Source organism: Hemicordylus capensis, chromosome 2 (assembly GCF_027244095.1).
Source record: "Hemicordylus capensis ecotype Gifberg chromosome 2, rHemCap1.1.pri, whole genome shotgun sequence".
Classification (NCBI taxonomy): Eukaryota; Metazoa; Chordata; class Lepidosauria; order Squamata; family Cordylidae; genus Hemicordylus; species Hemicordylus capensis.
The window spans coordinates 271,403,989-271,426,023 of record NC_069658.1 but is presented as its reverse complement, the minus strand read 5'-3'; the positions used below and the strand labels follow the sequence as shown (position 1 = coordinate 271,426,023).

General features: G+C 41.0%; 1 protein-coding gene across 9 annotated transcripts in view; it reads right to left on the bottom strand.

Moving 5' to 3' along the window:
* PTPRG (protein tyrosine phosphatase receptor type G) overlaps window positions 1-22,035 on the bottom strand; it is a 799,529-nt gene that overhangs the window by 393,584 nt on the left and 383,910 nt on the right. For 7 of the 9 annotated variants that reach the window (XM_053287905.1, XM_053287902.1, XM_053287906.1 and 4 more), the window contains one exon: window positions 12,248-12,427. In XM_053287905.1, the coding sequence (XP_053143880.1) occupies window positions 12,248-12,427 (180 nt within the window). Of the gene's footprint in view, window positions 1-12,247; window positions 12,428-15,603; window positions 16,210-16,311; window positions 16,365-22,035 lie in introns of those variants that run through there. The other 2 variants (XM_053287908.1, XM_053287910.1) reach the window with 2 other exon arrangements.

Here is a 22,035-nt window from a genome sequence, read left to right as displayed (position 1 = left end):
GGTTACCTAACTGGTGAAAGAGACACAGATTTTTTACCATTTTCTTCGCAGAAACTTTCAGACATCTTGTCCCCTCAGAAGCAGAAAGGATGACAGACTTGAGAGAGTATTCCTCAAGCTGAAAAAAATCCCTGCTCTTTATTTGAAGCCTTATTTTCCCTTGCCAGCCACTGAGTTCCCTTAGCTCTGCTCACCTTTTAGTGGAGCTCACAAACATTCAATAAGAACATAAGAACAGCCCTGCTGGATCAGGCCCAAGGAGGCCCATCTAGTCCAGCATCTTGTTTCACACAGTGGCCCACCAGATGCCGCTGGGAAGCCCACAGGCAGGAACTGAGGGCATGCTCTCTCTCCTGCTGTTACTCCCCTGCAGCTGGTACTCAGAGGCATCCTGCCTTTGAGGCTAGAGGTGGCCTATAGCCCTTCGACTAGTAGCTGTTGATAGACTTCTCCTCCATGAAGTTATCCAAACCCCTCTTAAAGCCATCCAGGTTGTTGGCTGTCACCACATCTCTTGGCAGAGAATTCCACAAGTTGATTATGCGTTGTGTGAAAAAGTACCTCTGTTTGCTGGTCCTAAATTTCCTGGCAATCAATTTCATGGGATGACCCCTGGTACTAGTGTTATGCAACAGGGAGAAGAATGTCTCTCTATTCACTTTCTCCACACCATGCATGATTTTATAGATCTCCTTTCCACTGACTAATATGGGAGCGGTTGTGTGTGTGTGTGTGTGTGTATGGGGGTGTGTGTTAGCCACTTTAGGGTTACCCCCCCACACACACACACTGTTGTGAAACTGATGTATCTGTGTCTCAGCCAGAGTCTGCCAGTAGCTCCCACTTGCCTGCAGGAGTTCTAGTTCTCCATCCATAAGGATCGTAACATTTCCAGCTCTTTCAGAAAAAGATACACAATTTGCAATGGCTGACACTCTGAGTTACAAAGTGCATATGTAAGTTGGGGGTGCTGGCACGTAGCAACGCCCCTTGCGAAACTCCCCCTGTCCTCCTATGCTTGTGCTGTTGAGCAACAGGACTAAGAGACTGGAGTGCTGTGCATGCTCCAGCAGAGGCGTATCTAGGGAAAATAGCGCCTAGGGCAAGCACTGAAATTGCGCCCCTTGTCCAAACATCCAACACCCATCTTTCAGATAACTTTACCATAATATCAGCTGAAATATACAAGTCAAGCTTGTTAATCTTTTAATTTTTCAAAAACAATTTAGAAAACTACAAATTTCAGTATGCTGGGGCTAATGAAATACCCAAATACTATGTGGAGGTATACTTGGAAAACTAATGTCTAATTCTCTACTATGCATTGTAGCATCACTATTACATAAGTTTTGTTGGAAGTGGGGGCATACTGAAGGTACTTTTTTTTTTAATGTGGTGGACCTGTGGGAAGGCTAAGACCTATTGGGACATGATATATAATGAATTAAAGAAAATATTTAAAGTGACATTTCCTAAGAAGCCAGAAGCCTTCCTGCTAGGAATAATTTTGGTATATGCAGAGATGGCAAAACTTATAACATTGATAAGAGACTAAAGCTTAGAGCGTTTTAAGGAAGATTGGAGATCTTTTATGTTGTATTTAAAGAATTATTTTCCTACTATTGATCTTACAGCAGGATTTGAAATCTGAAATGCAGGTTGGGTAGATTAGTGGTTCTTTTTCTTATTTTAAAGGTTTAAATTTGTGTTTCTTTATTAATATTACGATAAGGGTAAACTTTATAGTTGTATTTTATAGAAGGGAGGTGCGCAGGAAGTCCATTTGTGTTTATTATGATTGTTAATGGTTATTATTGTTAAAAATTAATACAAATTGAATTTGGGGAAAAAACAACTATTACATAAGTTTTTAAAAGAAATTGAGAATTTGACTTTTCCCTATTTACTCTGAAAATAATTAAAAGATATGCAGAGTAAACTGTGTCACTGCTTGGAATATATTCTAGTATTTCAGAAAGACAGTTAAAATGAGAGAAAGAGAGCAAGAAACTCCCAGTGGGCCTTAATACTAAGGCTAATTAATACTAATTTCACACTGATTGAAAGACAAACTCACCATTAATAGCCATATTATTAAGACATCACATTTAACTCACTTATAACAAGAAGCAAAGAACAAATGAATACAATTCTAGCTTATAAGCTTCAGCTCATTATTCACAAGCCCTGATTCTCTGTACATACTGCCAAACTGAATATGTGTACAGTGACTTATATTATATTAATTTTTTTTAAAAATAAAATAAATACCTGTAGCCCCTAAAGGCTGTGGGGTGGGTCTGCAAAGGTTCTCGCTCCCCTCGCTGGCCTCTAGGGCTTTGCAGGGACCATTTGAGCATGTGTGGTGGCTGAAAACAAAATGGCTGCCACACATGCTCAAATGGCCTCTGCGAGGCCTGGCATGGGGGCCTCACAGAGGCCATTTGAGCATGCACAGTGGCCATTTTGTTTTCAGTGGCCATTTTTTAAAAAAATAATTAATTTTTAAAAATGGCGCCCCCCTTCAAGTGGTGCCCGGGTCACGTGCCCTGCCTGCCCTACCCCTGTGCTCCAGAAGCATATTGTAAGAGCGAAAACACATTGTGGATGGTCAACAATCTGTTTTGAATCTTACGAAGCTCTTCCAGCATGCAGGGAGCACTCTAGAAGCACATAGACCTCTTTTGCAACAGCATGATCACAGGAGAAAAGGGGCTGTTGCACAAGGGGTGCTGTTGTATGCCTGCACATACAACAAGCGTTGTATGTGCAATGTGCTTACTTATAAGCATGCTTCATTACTCAGGATGTCAGCCAGGAAAACCTGCACTTTGTATTCACTCTATACTTTACTGTTTCCTCCTATCACTGCAGTCACACATAGCTGAGAGGCAGTTACAGTGAAACAACAACATATTCTGTGTCACTTAAAGAGTGCTTTCCTCAGTTTAGAAAATGAAAGGCCTCTTATTGAATGTAACAAATGGAATTATAAATGAAATGTATTAAAAACACAGGCTGGAAGTGGGGTGGGGGTCATGATTTAGGTGGCTAGATTAGTTTGTGGGGCATCTGTACTAGGGGGGCATTTTTGTGGGGTGGAGCAAGAGCAGTTAGGCAAGGATGATGAACTGCAAGACAGAGAAAGCCGTTAGAGGCTTTGAAAAGTGTGGCACACTTTATGGACAGTCCCACAGGAAAGCAGGCTCCTGTGAATCTGTTACAATGCACAGTGGGATTCAGCTGCATTATATAAATATTTGATGATATCTAAATCATTTATGGCTCTGTCAGGGGTCATTTTACTCATTTTACATGAATAATTAAAAGGATAATTAGGAGGATGTACAATCTGAAATGTTCATCTAATTGTTCATTGTACAGTGTCTCTTACTAGGCTGTTCAAGATCTCAAACACACACACAAATACATACTTCTCACTTGTTCAGTAACAACATCCCCAATACTTTTATGGCCACGCAAGGTACTTCTGGGGCACTCATGGCCGTGTACCAGTGTAGAATACCCATATATAAAATATCTATTTATCATGCATTATTTTAAGGAATTTCTAAAAGTGAGAATTAGACAAAACATAGTAAAATTTATCAAGTTTGTCCCCAATGTACTGTGTATAATAAAATACTGTGTATAATAAAATAAAAGTATACCATTTAATATACAAATATATTATACATTTGTAATCTAAAATCTTAACATACCCTAATTTCATTTTTTATCTTGTAAGATTTGAATTTCCAGTGGTAAATATTAAATGTTTGCAAACTTAGCCAAGATCTTCTCAATTACATTTTAAAACATTTGTCCAAAAATCTTTTTTCTGAAATGTGAGAGTATCTAAAAAAGGACTTATATCCTGACTAGAGTTGTTCTAACATAATGCTGTTCTACCAGACCAAAGATAGTTCAATAGCTCTATAAAAAAGGACCATCTGTTCCAGACTAGTTCTGCTAGTGAAAGATGTTGACAAATCAATACCAGTGAGGCACAGCTGATGTCCTAAACTGGTGTCTGGAAGCCATTTTGGTTGGAAGGGAGCAAAAAAAATAAAACTTAGTCCAGAGAAGTTTGAAGTGCTCTGGGTCAGTAAAACTGGTAATCTGAGTGCTGAGATAAATGTGGTCTTGGATGAGGTCAGACTCCTCCAGAAAGACCAAGTCCATAGCTAAAGGTTCACCTGGACCCAATGCCATCCCTGGAGCCCCAGGTTGCAGTGGTGTCCAGGAGTGCCTTTCACCAGCTTCGGCTAGTACACCAATAGCAACCCTACCTAGAGAAAGCATATCTGACTTAGGTTATCCATCAATTGGTCCTGACTTAGGTTATCCATGCAGTAGTCTACTATTGCAGAGTAGACTACTGTAATAGGAGGCAGGGCAAGATGGCGACGATGCAGTAGTTCAAGCTAACTAGTTCAACCCAAAGCTTTGGAATGTGCTCACTGCCGAAATAAGAGCCTCCCCATTTCTGACCATTAAAAAAAAATAAAATTAAAGACACATCTGTTCACCCAGGCTTTTAATTAAATACTGTTTTAATAGTTTTAACATTGTTTTAAAATATTGTTTTAGAATCTTAAATTGATGCAGTGTTTTAACTTTTTGCTGTCATTTATTTTAACCAAGGTTTTAATTTTTGTTGTCCTCATTTATTGTTTTAACTAATGTTTTTAATTTTCTGTTATTTTTTGTTGTAAACCACCCAGAGACACAAGTTTTGGACAGTATAAAAATATGTTAAACAAACAAACAAACAAATAAATACTCCAGAGTGCAGCAGCTGATTTATTGTTTTATTTTAATTAGTTTGGTTTTTAAACTTTATTTTTTTTATTGTTTTTAATGCTCCAATTGTCGATGTGGTTCAAGTGGCTTGGTTTGTCTGAGACCACTGCAATATGCTCTACATTGGGCTGCTTTTGAAGACATTTCAGAAGCGCCTGCTGCTTCAGAATGTTGCTGCAATGATGTTTTTGGATACTACTCACTACACATGTGTTATACCTATCTTGCAGCAGCTTCAGGGGCTTCCAGTTTGCTTCTGGGCCATATTCAATGCGCTCGTTCTGACCTTCAGGGCCCCACACAGGTTGGGACGAGGGTATCTGTTGCACCATCTTTGCCCATATAAAACTGTCAGGGTCCTTTGCTGTTTCTTGCAGACTCTGCCATCGACACAAAGCCAATTTGTGGGGACCAGGGACAGGATCTTTTTAGCTGTGGTCTCCTGCCTTTGGAATGCTCTCCCAGAGGAATCTCCTTCCTGATTTTAAAAAGAGTTTGAAAAGCTTCCTCATCTGAGAAGCATTTTATATCATATTTTAATATGTCTTCCAGTTTCAATCAATTTCAGCCTTTGTACTCTTGCTTTTAGCTTGTGTCACTGTTTTTATTGTAAGCAACCTCAAGCAGCACTGTGCTGGAAATAGAGGGTAAAAATTTTGAATTTTTTCAGGTTGCACAACCATGTATGTGTCTTGTGGAAGTTCTTCCTCGAGTGGTTGGACTACACTGTGGAGCACAACCTTGCGCAGCTCCACAGATTTCTCAAGTGCACGCAATTTCTCTTGTTGCACTAGTGCAACACTAGTCTGTATGTGAGCCAATGTCTAGGTACAAAAAGCTTCTTTCAGAGGCTGTTCTCATGCACAGGCAAGCTGGGATAAACCCTGTCTTGCCTGTGTGCAAGTACTGCCAGGATCATGCCCGATGCCGGTGGTGCCTCGGCAGCAAACCTACCAAGGCAGCCACCCACTTAAACAAGGTTAAGGGAACAAGAGCTCCCTTAGCCCCATTTTTGGAATCATGTGGCAGCATCAGCTGCTTTCAGCCAATGCACTGACACTGATGGGCAGCCACCTGTTGCTGGGGGAATCCCCATAATGCAACGTGCACTCACACAGTGCATTATGGGAGTTCCAGGGGCCAGGGTGATACTCCGCATGGCCAGGGAAAGCTGTTGTCTGTGTGGGTGGGCAATTAATGTTGCTTATTCTCACTTGTCAAAACAGATACTTCTCAAAGCAACAACACTCAGTTTTTGAGATCTGGAGAATGAGTCTATAATCAGCCCAAGTAAGTACTCGGAAGTTCACTACAAAACATTCCCGCCACAGCTACAGATCTAGCAATCTTGCGGTACTACATTCATTTATATAATCTAAGTGTGTGCTTCTCTAGTTTAAAGGGGGGTGGGGGGAACCCAAGTATGGACAAAGGAAGGTTACTATACTAACCACACACTGATAATATAAATGGGACTCTCTTTTGTGGCTAGTTTTCGCCTGATTCCAATTTGAACAATTTTCTCAGACATTGTGAGTACTTGTTCTGGATAAACTCTGAACATTCTGGCTTTGAATTAGCACATTATAACTGTGTGTAAAAAAGGCCTTTCTTCTTACAGTGCTTTGGTTGAAGGGAAAAGCTAAATTCTCACTGCTGTCAAATTATATATTTTTGCCCCCAACAGTTTCAGCTTGGACTTAATAGCAAAAATGTGTCCAAGTGACTGGATGGCCAGGAAAGGGTTCTTAGTAGACAAACAAGTTAGTTGACTTTAATACTGCATAGTGCAAAGTAATAGCAAAAATATTGTGTACTTGAGCATTGTTAGTCCACATCTTGGCCATTACTTTTTAATAGGATTTCACATCCACCAGAGGTAGCTTAGTCTAGCAACTAAAGAGTGTGTGAGTTGGATTCAATTATCCCAAAGATCTTTTTCAGCTCTAATAGAATTCTAAAATTAGATCTTAAAGACCTGACATCCTATAATGTAAGCGATAACACACTGAGGTAATGTAACTATCAGGCTATGATCCTAAATATACTTACTTTGGTTTCAGCAGAGAACTTATACCCATGCACAAGAGGACAGAGTTGGGGTTAAGATATGGCAAGAGGGGGAGAAGCACAGAACTGTGACATGAGCATAGGTGGGAAATGAGGTCTTGAAAATATGGGTGTGCTCCAAGACGTTAAAACTGGAGTAATCCTCTTTTCCAAGCTGATAGGTTTACTCTGCTCAATGGAAATGGTCAGCATGTTGTTCGAAGCTCCTAGCAATTTGAAAATGTCCATGCCTTCTCTTACCTCTGCGGTGTGCTTTTGAAACGGCTCGCTTGTTTAAGTTTCAGTCAAAGATTGCCATGTAAGCATGCTTATACAGAGAATCAAAAAGCCTGGTTAGACTTGAATACAAAAATAACCACTTATAGGGAGGTGAGGGATAAAAGAGCACATTTCTCCTTTCAAGGCCTACAGGTTGTCACAGGAACTGCAGTGACAACCTTGACCTGTAGTCTCTCACTAGCTGAATACCATGTAAAAAACTAACCGTATAGGAGCTTGCAAACTAAAATCTCAGAGTGCAGACCCACACTCTTTGGTTCCACAGAGAGGATCCAGAGCCATGTTTGCGGTCTTCTTTTTCTTGTAACACAAGTGTAGCTGATTGGGCTACTTAGGTATTGTCTGTGGTCCAGTGGTAGGGGGTCCAGTGGTAGTGGGCATAACATTGAGAGTCCTTTTGAAATTACTGCAGCATTTTTTCTGAATGAATGTGTTCAGACTTGGGGGTGTACTAAAGAAAGCCAGCCAAAAGCCAGCTATTGCTGCAGTGAAAGAACTCAGCAAAACCACTATCCCATGTAGGGGGAAATTAAACATGATTATTATTATTATATTTATATCCCGCTCTTCCTCCAAGGAGCCCAGAGCGGTGTACTACATACTTGAGTTTCTCTTTCACAACAACCCTGTGAAGTAGGTTAGGCTGAGAGAGAAGTGACTGGCCCAGAGTCACCCAGCTAGTATCATGGCTGAATGGGGATTTGAACTCAGTTCTCCCCAGTCCTAGTCCAGCACTCTAACCACTACACCACGCTGGATAGTAGTGTCCAATGCACAGAGCAGAAGTGAAAGGAGACATGGACTTAATTTTGGATTGATGAGGAACTTAGAAAAACATGCTGTACATTCCTATTGACCACAGTCTCCTACTACCTAAAACGCCCAGTAAGGGTGAGCCCCTTCCTTGATGCAGTTCTCATGGTCCTCGATGTCTTTGGACTTCCAGAAAGCCCCATCTGCAGTGGCACACCTAGATCATTTTGGCTCCTGGACCACAACAGTTGCGAAGTCCCCCCACCATGAGGCCCACTGCCACTGCAAGCCCCTCCCATTGCAGTGAGTCCCCACCACACCGAAACACTGATGTTTTCGGTAATTTTAGCCGCCATGTGCATGGCCGGGGAGGCGGGTGTCAAGCAGTCCTCCCTGTGGCAGAGGCAGGCGGAGCGGCCCCTGGTCCTGTCTGGCCGGCCCAGCAACCCTTGAGAACTGCGAGGCACTCCAGCATGCCTGCGCAATTGGAATAGGTCATCAGAAGCCCATGACATCACCACCACCTCCATATGGAGGCCTGCTCAGCTCACACACACCCCAATTCCTGGTTGCTCACATGGCGGCTAAAATTACAGAAAACATCGGCAGTTGGGTGCAGTGACGCAGGTGGGGGTGGCGGCACGAGGCCCCCCCATTTGGAGGCACTCTCAACCTTGGAGGCCATGGACCGGGGACCCAAGGTCCGGGAGTAAGAGCTCCTCTGCCCATCTGGTATAATTAAATACTCTCTTTACCCTTTCACCTTCACATTAATGAATGGGAGACAGCCTATTAAAACTCTACTGCAGAAAATTTTGCAGCAATGAGGTCTATAGCTTATGCAGATGCAGACATTTCTGCCAACAGTACAGGAAGAGTTTTTAGTTTGGATTTTTAATAATGTAGAAGTCTCTATAAACATTTAGAAGCACATACTACATCCAAACAAATGGCCTACATAATTACCAAAAAGTAGCATGCCAACATTTGGAGCATATGAGCTCTGTATGAAATGGGTTGAGGACTGTGACAAGGGGAAGTTCAGTGTTCCGGGTGAACTCATGGAGGAATGGGAAGTGGAAAAGAATAGAAATGCAATTCTACAGACTGAAGAGGTGGGGCAACTGTTGCTGTTTGTTCTAGACATTTTGTTGGGGATGCACAGGGCTAATGTCGGAGGTTGGCATGACTGGGTAGCTGCCAAGGACCCAGAGTCGAGGGAGTCACTCTGATATCACCTCTTCTCTCCATTCCATTCCATCCACAAATACAAGCTCTCCCCTCCCAAGAGGCTCCTAACATGATGCAGGGGCCTCCTGGGAAAAGCTCCAATTTGTGGGTGGGGAGGGGCTCTACAGGAGAGAGCCACAGAGCCCAAAGCTTTTGCTCTCCTTTCAGTTCCATCAAAGCAGTGCAGGTGGGGGAGACACCAATAACACCATCAAGGAAGCTCTGCCATGAACCTTAAGAAGAGGAGACCCACAGAAGGCAGTTTGCCAAGGATCCCTTGTACAAGCATTTAACCTCTCTTTTGTTCAACCAGTGCTCCTGTCTTTTAGTTCTCGCTGATGTCACTGGATGTCACTCTACAACTTTTTAAAAGTCCTTAAAGACACATCTTTTCACCCAGGCTTTTAATTAAATTATGTTTTAATAGTTTTTAAAGTTTTTTTTTTAATCTAAATTATTGTAATGTTCTAACTTTTTTCTGTTGTAATTTGTATTGTTTTCCTGTAAACTGCCCAGAGATGCAAGTTTTGGGCGGTATACAAACATTTTAAATAAATAAATAAATTCTGTCTCAAGTCTGCTGCTTGTGTGCTTTATATTATGAGCTGATAATTATGGGATTTCCCCCTTTTCTTTTTTTAGTTATGGGGAAATGTTTTATGCTGCACTCTATTACTCTTTTTTGTTATTACATATATTTTACTCTTGCTCTTAACCCCTGCAAGACACCCTGAGTGCTCTGGATGTGGAAAGGTGGGGTATAAACATTCAAAATACGTATTCAAAAAGTAAATTACCTACAGGCATTCAGTTAATATATCTGCAAGGAGCACACAGGGCTGTGTTTAGTTACAGATCACTACTGAATGGAGAGAGCCATGTTGCATGCACAATTTAATTCACCGTGAGTGACATCCTGACTGTGGCTGTGCCTGTGCAAGTAAGAAAAGCAAATGTGTAGCACAAGTGGACCCACTTCAGAAGCGTGTGTGTGTGTCTCTGTGTGTGTGTGTGTGTGTAATTTTAGCAGATCTCCCCTCCCCTGGGAATGTTCCATGTGACTCACAAGTAGATCCCTGAGGGCTGTGTGTTCTTCAGGGACCTACTTTTGGGTTGCAATGAGTGATTCCAGGGAGGGAAAATTAACAAAAATGCAAGTACCCATGCTTCAGAAGTGGGGCTGCCAGCACTGTGTAATGCTTTTTTTTTTTTTTTTTGCTTGCACATGTGCTGTGTTAGGATGCTGGCCAGAGTTTCCATGCAGACATTCAACAGCATATGTAAGTTTGTGATAGAGCCTGCTACCAGGATCCTGCTTGCTCCTCCCCATACATGTTCTCTCACCACTGTTTTGTTGTGTGAATAGGGCTAATACATCTTTTCAAAAAGCTCTTTATCAGGATTTTGCAGAAAATTAGTACATGACATTGGGCATGGCCAGGACAATCTATATAAACCCCACAAGGTAACATTTATAAAATGTATATGTCACATTCCTACACAAAAGTAATATTTTCCATGACAGTCCCACAAATTACTGCAATACATTGTGATCTCTTCCAGTTGTTCTGGACTCTCTGGGGTTCAAATAATACGAGTTGGTAAAAAGAGTAAAAGTTATAGCCCTCAGTTCTTACAACGACATTACACGAATTCTTATACCAGGTAGGGATGTGCAGAATGTTTCGACTTGAAACAGGCTGTTTCGAGTGTTTTGAGCTCCTTCAAAATAAAGGGCTTGTTTTGAGCTCAGAGCAGCAGAATCACCCCATTTCGATAGAAACATTTTGACGTTTCAAGTGCCATTTTGGAGGCCTGTTTTCCCCATGCTGATTGGTTTTCTGGAACTGGCTTCCAATTGGCTTGCAATCTCCTTGCTTCTTGGTTGGCTTGTTATCATACAAATCAAGTATTGCCATGGACCCATTGTCTGGGGGGAGGGGAGAGGGAGGGGAAACACAAAAGGAGGGGATTTCAAAATGTATTCAAAGGTACTGGGAGGCAGAGAGAGTCTCTCTTGAAGAAGACGATACATCAGGACTGGAGGGTGGAAGGTTTGATTTTGTGGTATTCTTTTCTCAGCACTGAGTATAGTATGCTGTGCTATTGCTGCTATAACTATCTGGTTTTGCTGGATCTCAGATTGACAAAGGCAGAACTTGCGTACCTTGCGCACCTGCCTTCCTTGACTTGTGGTTTGTTTTGTTTGTGAGATAGTGTTGTGGTGAGAAATGGAGAGTGGCAGGTCTGTGTGAGTGTGTGTATATGTAAAAAATTTTGGTGATTGCTGTGATGATCTCCATGTCAGACCTTGAGACTAATTTGTGTTTCCCTCACTGCTCTGGTCTGCTCAGCAATCAGCATTACAAGCTGTTGTACTCAGTCAAAATATCACTGAAGTTCTATCCTATGGGGATTTTAGAGAAAAGTTAAAAATGTGTTTAAAATTACCCACTTGCTCATTTCTTTTGTGGGTTGGGAGGTAGATAACAGCCATCTGCACAACCCACTTTGGTGTCCCTAGGAGCTACCCAGGGGAACTATGGGGTATTTCCGTATTATTCCCTATGGCTGAAACACTCAAAACATTTTGAGTTTGTTCCTTCAAAACAAATGGTCAGGCCGGTTGTTTCGATGGAACATTTCGGCCATTTGTGTTTCGTTTCGAGCTCGAAAGAGAATGGAAAATCTGTTTTGTGCACTTCCCTAGCACAAAATTCTATTTGGGGGCATCTCCTTTAAATACATCCTAGCAAAAAATTGAAGGAAATTTTGCAGATTTTATACCCAGGTTGGGTCAGGAGGAGTTATTACCTATTAAAAAAACCACAGAGAATAAAAAGTGCCTGTGGGGTTGCTACAAAATTCATTTTCTAAGCATTTTTTTAGAATTCACCACATCTTAAATACTGGCTTCCATAGTCCTCACACCAATATAATATATCAGTAAGACACCAATATAATATATCAATAAGACACAGTAATAGTTGTTTGTACTGAAAATTATTAAATTATTAGGAAAATTATTAAAAATGATCTACAGAATTAACTATGAATGAGAATGCAAGGATATCAATGGTCATTAACAAATTAAAATAAAAATCCTTACCAGTTTTCCCAGTATTTTTCATCCATGTCTTGTTAGAGGATTCATTATCAAAACCATCCAGGTGTATTTCCTGATATTCTTCTCCTACACGTGCCTGATGATCTACGATATCTATAGGAGACTGATGAGTTCTCCCACAATCCACGTTTGAAGTAACCCAGTGCTCAGGACCATATGCACCTATATTAAAAGAATAAAAATAATTTGTAGCGATGAGCCAATTAATCAGCAGATAATGCTGAGTAATTATTGCTAAGATAGTCTTCTGAAGCCCTTGTCTGGGTTGAGGTCAGGTGGTGGATGATGGTCCAGTCTGATAATCATCCCCCCGACCCCCGCCTCAGTTATTGCACCTAGATTGTGGAATAAATTCCCCAGAGATGTTCATCTGGGGCAAAGGACCTTATGGATTTTCAGTTGCAAGTGAAGAGCTTTATATTTGCCCAGGTTTTTCAACATGTTGTCTGAGCTAATTTATTGCTATTGACAATTTTTACTGAGCCACTTGTTCCACTGTTGTTGATATGTTTTTACTGTGCAGCTGTTTTAAATTTTGTTTATTTCTTCTTGTTTACTGTTGATGTTTTTATATAATTATAAGCTGCCCAGAAAGTTGCAAAATTGAAGGGTGGGGACTGAAGGGTGGGGTATAAATGCTTTGAACAAACAAGGAAATCAGACACTTCGCTCAGCTGTTCTGTACCCCACATATGACTTAATTTATAATGTTTGTAAAACTGAAACTCTGCTATTGGCTTACTTCTGTATTAATTTATAGGAGTTTTATGGCTTTTTTAAAAAATTGACACCACCTTGGATCACATACAACTTGCACATGCCTACTCATACTATGCATATAAGGACAACAAAATAGGTAGTATTTTACTGTGTTGTGAGCCTCCCAGAGAACAATTTGCTATGGGCTAGCCATATCAGCTTAATTAATTAAATAGTAGCAGTAGTAGTAAAATGAAAATTGGCCCGCAAAACCAATGTTATATCTAATAGGTTTATAGGAGACAAAAGTAAATAAATGAAAAAGCTTCAAACATGAGGGGAGGGAAGCAACAGTGAATCTTACATGGTATTTGTAATCACAAAGCTTGGTTGCAATTGAATCAATTTAGTCAGTGGTAGGCACCCAGACAGTTAAGAGCTCACTGCTAGCTTTTCTGACCATGAACACTTAGGTGCAGTTTTAATTGAAACTGATCTTCCACTACAGATTTCAAATTAATTCTTTTTCTAAGTGTCTCATGCTCCAGACACCACTGTCTTGCGAAAAAAATCCTATATCATTAGTGGAGGAAATAGAACACTTTTTCTAGCTTGCAGATATTGATTACCTATTCCCCGCATCAAAGCACAATTGCCATTCTACACTATATAAGTTTCTTCAAAATTAGACATTTTATAAAGTATAGAAACTCATGTCACTAATCAGTTGCTGTTGTACTGCTGTTAAATCAGGCATGTTGATTTAAAGATATATCTATATCTAGATAGATATCTAGATAGATAGATAGACAGATAGATAGATATAGATATATGAGAAAATATATGGGAGGGCAAATTACAAAACTTTAAGTAAAGGGGTTTAGAAAACATTTTTTAAAAATAGAAATGAGATACAATGTAAGGGTCACATTTAATATAAACTCAATAGTAAAAGGAATTTCAAGAATCCCAGCGTCTCACACAGAAGACTATTCATGTTTATTTCATCAGTTGCTAATGCAGTATTAATCAAATGCAATTTGGGATGAAGTGAATTACAAATGGTTGGCAAATCATATAGGGCAGCATTCACAGTTGTCCTTAGTCTGGGACAGGAGTACTTCCCCCAGAGTAGGAGTACTTGCTGTAGAGCAGGTGTACACCCCTTCTGCCATCCTGCAACTACTGCAACTACCATCATCCCTATCTATTGGCCACTGTGTCTGGAAATGATGTCCAACAACAGCTGGAAGACCAAAGATGTGCAACCCTGCTCTAGAGTAAGGACTTCTGTTCCAAATAAAGAATTCTTGTTCCAGACTAAAGACAACTATGGATGCTACCCATCGGTGAGGGTGAAAACATATAGAGAAGCAGGCAAGAGTACTGAGTCCATTTTGGACTCTGCAAGGATGACTGAGGCCCTGTTGTACAGCCTTACAGTACTAAAAAGGGTGCCTCTGTCAAACAGCACCCTATAAAACATTTGTTCTTCAAAATATGAACTCCGAATGAGTGAAGGCAGGCAGCAAAACATGCAGTCAAGTTACTGGCAGGAAAATGGCAAAATCACACACTGAGGCTATTCACATGATTGCAGAGATTCAGGCTAGCCTTCGCTAGCCTGATTTTTTGCAATCGTGTGGACCACCAGGCTTGGCTGAGAGCCCGGTGGGTCTAGAGCGGGTAACCCGCTCAAGTACCCCTCCCCTAAAATTGCGTTTGTGGAGCAAGCGCTCTGCAAACCCGGTTTTTTTTATCGTGAGTAGCCGTGGCGTGGCTCTGCAACATGGCTACTCACGAAAAGACCCCCGGAGGGGAGGCGAAAAGCCACCTCCTGGCTCCGGGTGTCTTGCCAGCATGCCCTACGTGCTCGCACAGGGTATGCTGGAGCTTCCAGGGGCCAATTGGCCCCCGCTCCCCCCAGCCCCCCCCCCAGGTCCGTCACGGAGCCGGCAATTGTTTGAGTGGCCGATCCGGCTGCCCAGGGCTTCCTCCCTGCTCGTGTGCAGGGAGAGCGGGCTTAGCCCACTCTCCCCGCACACTCTCCAGAACCTGGTCTCACTGATCGTGAGACCCGGCTCACTGTTTGTACAACCCTTTCCAGGCTCCAGCATGAACTCTGCACTATGCTACATCTGATCAAGACTTGAAGTTTTCAGTTTAATTCTTCACCCATCTGTTTAATCAATGCCAAAATCCCTATAGCTGCACTTTTGCCTGCATATCCTAATATCATATCCTAGAACAAAATATCTCAGGAGTGTGGCATCATTTATATGCGGTAGAGCACTCTGAGCAAAAGGCAACAATATCTAGTTAACTTATTAAAGTATCATAACTATTAAGTTTTAATTGGGTATTATCTATGATTCTTCCAAATGGACCCTTCATATTATGCAAACAAGGGATAGCTATCTACATCACAACAGGCTCTTGAGCCTTCCAAGGGGCTTCTGGTTTGTCGCTGCTGGGCCCTAAACAAGCTGATGTGTAAGAAGGGTGAACTCAACCCTTGAAGGTTGCATAAGAAAGGTTAAACTCAACAGAAGGGCATCCACATAACATCTTCAGCACATGAAATCTGGTGCATATATTTCTATGGCCACTGTTAGAGAAAGAAGGCTGGAATAAGTTACCATTGAGCTAATATAGGTCAAAGCAGTTCTTATGTTCTAAATTCAGGGTAAACTAGGGGTCTCAAACTCTGGAGACTACTAGCTGTTATTGGACTACAAAAATTCCTTATCCCCAGTCACCATAGCAAGTAGCCTGGGGATGCTGGCAGTTGTAGGCCAACATCTTCAGGAGGGCTGCCGACTGAGACCCCTTCTGTAAACTCTTCCAAGTGTATGTGTGTGTGTGTTTAGAAAGCACAATTGGACTTGGAGAGGAGAGCTAAAATGGCCACCGTGCCTTCGGCAGTTAAATCGGGCAGGAAAGCGGAAGGTTGCTGCGCCCGAACTGCCTTCAACTGCAGTCTTATCGCTCAGTGGCGTGCTGCCAGGGGATCGTATATGCTTTTTCTTTTTGACAATGCCCTTTTCCTTTAGGTGTTTAGTTTTCTTTTTCAATTTCTTGGGCGGTGGGGCGGGCAGATTAGAAGCCTCCTGGCTCACAGTAATCTCCTCTCCTTTATCAATGGCCGTTAGGCCCAAGCTCGCTGTCCCTGCCACCGAGGGAACAATCGCGGCTTCTGTGAAGGGGCCCTCCGGAAGGGAACCCTTCAACATATCCCCCATATAATCAGGCTCCATGTTGCGAATAAGAGAGACCTCAACAGAGGAAATCCCAAAGTAAAAACTATTAAAATAAAAAAGGAGAAAGGCTGTGAAATTTTTCCTCACAGCAATACTCAAGCTCTGTCTGCGGAGCGAGACAGGACTGGAACTGGGGATGAGTGACAGCTCTCTGGATACATATGATCAACCTGAATTTTGATTGGTCCTGTCTCGGAGCATGCAGAGCTTGATAACCCGTCACGTTAGGATGCCCTCCCCATACCAAGGAAAAACTATTGTTTCTACTTTCCTTCAGTTCAATTCTTGCTTCAGTTCAAATTTTAGGCCTTTTCTTCCTAGGACTAAAAATCTTCTAACAGTAATTTCAATAATAGCTCCTTGAATATATAAGTCATCTTTAAAAAGAAGCCAAAAATCAGCTTGTTTTGCTACTTGCTACTGTACATTTCAAATAATGACTTCAGCTCACTAATGAAAAGCCATTACAAATAATGAATTCCGTCTAAATCTAATTAAAGCCAATATAAACTTTCTAGGGTTTTTTTCCCCTGTAAACCCCAGTCAAATATTTTGTGACAACACCTATAGATGAAATATATAAATTTTAGCAGTACTATTAACACCCAGACACTTGCATTTTCTTCATTTCCATTAAATTTCCCATTACCAGTTTGGTTCTTTTTCTATAAAATTGTTATCTGCATATATTTATTTACAAAACAGCAGCTTTTCACATCTCAAGCAACTAGATACTTCTTGCCTTTCATGAGTTTTCTAATGCAGATCATATATTTGCCATCAGTTTCCCTTGATTTCCATTACATGCATATTTGTGCAAAAACCTCAATCTGAATGCCGTGGTATACTGATGAACTCTTTATCTTGCCTTCATGCTTGATCCAAGTGAAACCAGGATAACTCAATCGCTTCACTTTTAGTTGCTTATAACAGTAGCATTGGTAAAATGACAAGTCCATTCTTAGGGCAAACACAGAGTTCAGGGGTAATCACAAAGTTCTCAGCTGGACCCAAAATGGGGCATCTTTAATTAAGTACATTCTACACTTACTGAGTCTTCATACAGTGGCCTCCTGAACATCATTAAGGAAACATTGCAAATATTTTCAGGTTAGGTTTTCTTTCTTATCAGCAGACAGTTTTAGTGTCCTGTTACTTAGGACATAGATGGAAACAGCAGTTAGAATAATACTATCAAAACTAATTAAATCCTGTCAGGAAGTGGAAGAGTTTGTAACGTCGGTTGCTTCTGATTCCACATCACCCTGCAGGCTCAACATAGGATACTGCAGTCCTGTAATTTCACTATCTGAAGCTTGATCTGGCAGTGCACAAATGAGTGTCCACAGATTACCAGGCCTTAAGGCTTTGTCTAGGAGCCAGGAGTTGGTATGCACATTTGCTGGTTTGGCAGAATAGGGAACAGAATGGCAGCTTTCCTTCACATAACTTTGCTAATGTGGTCTATCCAACCATTTTGCTTGATAAAGTGGCAGACACTCCATCTGGGCCACTGAGATAATTTACCTCTTGAGTGCCAGATCTGTCATATCATTAAAATACTCAGCACAACCAAGCATAATTTACAGAAAACCTATTGAAACAACAATGCAATTTTTGTCTATTTAAAAATTCAGATGTTAGTATGAGTTTACAAGATTTCATGTCCAAAAACAACTCTGGCAATTGATCCATGAATATCTGATTTACAATATTAAGACGGGAAAAGGAAAGGAAAGAAAACACCTAGGACTGACATTTTTACGGCTGACATCTACATTTAACAATATTTTGAGCAAGTTCAATTTGGGGGCATAAAAAACAACAACAACATTGAGGTTCTATTTTGATAGGAATTTTTGAGCCTGTTGCTGAACAAACTACTGGCAACTTTTAAGAAACAATTATGATTTCTAAAATTTACAACAGTAACTTAAAATATGGGCCATACCTAAAATTAGGTAACCACCTGAGAGAGTCACCTAACATAAGACAAAGTGATGGACTTTCCTTTTGTATAATAATTTGTCATGAGAATTCATAGAGATGGTATTAGTTTAAAGACTTCACTAAAGTATGTTCTCTTTTAATCAAGTTAGTGGCCAGATTCAAATGCACCATTGTAAAGAGTCAAGAAATACTTTTCAAAACTTTATGTCAGAATGCAGAATTCAAAATACTGCAATAGAAAAGGGAGTATAATATTTCTAATTGTTTGGAAAATTATTGGAATAACAATAACCCATGTTAGTCACATTCAAAGAGTTTTAGCCTAGGTATATGAAATTCCAATACAGATTATTTCAAAGATTTTAAACTTCAAACTTTATCTAAGAATACATATCACCCTTGTTTGATAATCTTAAACGAAATGAGAAAATATATCTGAGAGGATTTATCCTTAACAATTTTATCCAAATCAATAAACCAGACAACTAGAGATTCAAATAAACAGGTGCATTATTTACAAAAGATTCTACCTACTATCATGGAAAAAACAAAGTATTTGGTAACGAGGTCAGTTCAATTGTCAAAGAAACTGTGTCCCCCCCACCACCCATTAAGTATGAAAATGGCTTAAACTCCCCTGAGCCTACATACTCCCTCCTCTCCTTAACTCTTCAGCAAGCATCCCATTAACATCTTGGTTTGTCTAAACCATAGTTCTGAAGCTTGCCCAAAGCCAGGAGTGATGGTTCCAGGGTTAGGCAACATCTGGCTCTCCAGATGTTGCTGAACTACAAGTCCCATCATCCCCATGTGTAATAAATTGTGGCTGGGGGTGATGGGAGTTGTAGTTCCAACAACATCTGGAGAGCCTCACACACTGCCTACCAATGAAACAAATGAAAATGTTGACATCAGAGCCAGAGCTCTGAGAACCAGAGATCTGCATGAGAACTCAGGAGGGCAGAAAGGAGGACTTGGAAGACTTCATGCTGTGTTCCAAATCAAAGCAAACCAATATTTATTTATTTATTCAACATATTTTAATACCGCCCAAAACTTGCGTCTCTGGGCAGTTTACATCAAGATTAAAAAGCAAGAAATTTAAAACACAATTTAAAATTTTAAAACAACATTCTAAAAACAACATTAAAACAATCAAAACAATATCAGTTAAAAGCCTGGCTGAACAGATGTGTCTTTAAAGACTTTTTAAAAGTTGTCAGAGATGGGGAGGCTATTATTTCACTAGGGAGCAAATTCCAAAGCCTTGGGGCAGCAACAGAGAAGGCCCACCCCTGAGTAGCCACCAGACGAGCTGGTGGCAAATGCAGATGGACCTCTCCTGATGATCTCAATGGGCGGTGGGGTTCATAACAAAGAATACCCAGAATATTTAATATCTCTTAAATACCCAGGGCCCAAGCTGTTTAGGGCTTTATAGGTTATGATCAACACCTTGTATTTTGCCCGGAAACATATCAGCTGATAATCTGAACCAGCCCTAGAAGTTGTGTACATAATCCCCAAATGTAGGAAGAACCCAAGGTGTCATCTATTTCCTGCTAATAGTCCTACAGCCCTAAACCAATGATATCCTTTTCCTGCATGATCCATCAGTATTACTTTCCATTTTAATTATACTCTCATACGTCTCCGACTGAATAGAATCACAAAGGCTACATATGCTCTGTAAACTAATGTCATCTCTGCTACGTACAGTTTCTAAGATAGTTGGAAGTGTGGCCGTGTTCATACCACATGCTTGAAAACATTATAAAATTCCTGGGTGTTTAACCAACCAGCCCATGATGGGCAGAACCAAAAGACAACAAATACTATGAGGAGCACAAAAATAAGTGGAAGTAAAATTGCCACCAACCAGACTGGTTTTCCCCTTTGCCCATGGGCGGAGCCATCACTGAGCGAACAGTTTCAAAGAACCCGGGCCACCAATGAAAAGGGCCACTGGAGCCCCCATTGTGCATGATGTCACATGCAAAGGGAGCATGACCTGATTGCCAGAAGGCCTGCCCCAGTCCTCTTCCTTTTATTTCCAGGCAGCGCTTGCTGCCTGACAGCATATATTTCCCTTCCTCACCCTCCAGTGAGAGAAAGGAAGGGAAATAAATGCTGTCAGGCAGTAAACACTGCCTGAAATAAGAGGGGGAGAGCTTGCTTGGGGTATCCCAAGCCCAGGTCATACCCCCTTTGTGTGTGACGTCTAATGCATGGGGGTGAGGCTTGGGCTTGGGCTAGCATGAGCGAGCTCTCCTCTTCTCATTTCAGGCTGGAGGGACAGGAAGGGAAAGAAATGCTGCCTGAAATGAACGGGGGAGAGCTTGCTTGGGACTCTCTGGAGCCCAAGCCACGGCCCTGTGCACATGACATCATGTGCATGGGACATCACTGGCAGGGCCACTGGGCAGGGCAGAACACAGACCACCATTTGGCTGACTCCACTCCTGCTTTTGCCTAATGTGAAATCCTTCAGAGTTGATCACTGATAATTTTTCTGGAATCACAACTCCACCACAGCCCAGTACTTGCATTTGTGCTTATCCCTGGCTCCTCACAGGCCTGATTCCTCAGGCCTTGTTGTGTTACATGGTGCACACGGCCAGACTGGAACTTGGTGGTCATTTAATTAAGGTGCCAGTCTGACCTGAATGCCCTCTTTTCACAGTGAAAGTCTTACTGCAACATGGAACCCGGATCTTCAATCCTCCCTCTTGTCATTCCCAGCAGACCAGGGTATGTATATAACACTGGTTTTTTTCCTCTCTTTCCCCTTTCCTTCCCACTTCCTCTTTACTTTCACTTTTCCTGAAAGTAGTCCAATTACATTATCCCCCGACTCTCCCCCCTTTCTCTAGGAATAGCCTTCAACCCTACTACTGCAACCAATAAATACTTGTCTATTGTGTGGTGCTCCTTAATAAAACCTTCCATCTGGGCCTGCTCTACTGGATGGCTAGCTGCCTGCTTTCCTGGCTGGTTAGAGTTCACTGTGGCAGAGGAAGGTTTCCTCTACCACTTGAGAAGTCTGAGCAAGTGTGGCAACAGTTTATCTCTAGTGTTTAGCATATTGAGTTTTTAGTAAAATGGACAGATGTTCTGTTTAGCTATCATGGTAAATCCCTTTTGATATACTATCCTCCATTAATTTATATAATCATTTTCTAAAGTCTTCAAACTTAGCATCTATTACTATGTTGCGCAACTAAATTAATTATGCACTGTACTTGTTTTTGTCTGTTCTAAACCTACCATAAAGGAACTTTTTCCACATTTCAAATAATATGAAAGAAAAGTTTCTTTCTATCTACTCTTTCGACATTTAAAATATATGAGAGAGGATAGATATGTGCTCTTATTTATAATGTAGTCTAAACCACAATGTTCATCACTCCCAAATTCCCAAACCTTGACTTTCATCTTCCACATTCTCTTTTTGAGCACATTGTTTAAGATTTAACTGGCCAGGCACTATGTAAGATTACAAGCAATGGTAGAACCATTTTAAAACTTTAATTCAGTATCACATGATGTTACTTTTCTCCCAATGTTAATGGCATAAAACACAAAAGGATGGGACCTTGTAAAACTAATTTTGATCATATTAATTTTGATTGGGTCAGGAATACAGTTTCTACTCTAAGTCAATCTATATCACTATCTTGCATTTTTAAAAATACATGGATTTATTTCACATCAAGAAAAATGACCTCTAAAAAAATCAATTTCATTTCTGTTCCTCAAACTATATTATAAAACATCCAAAACAACAATAGAGTGAAAACACAGGAGGCAACCACCACCACCACCGCCCAATGAAGTGGGTGTAGTCCTTAAATTTAAAAT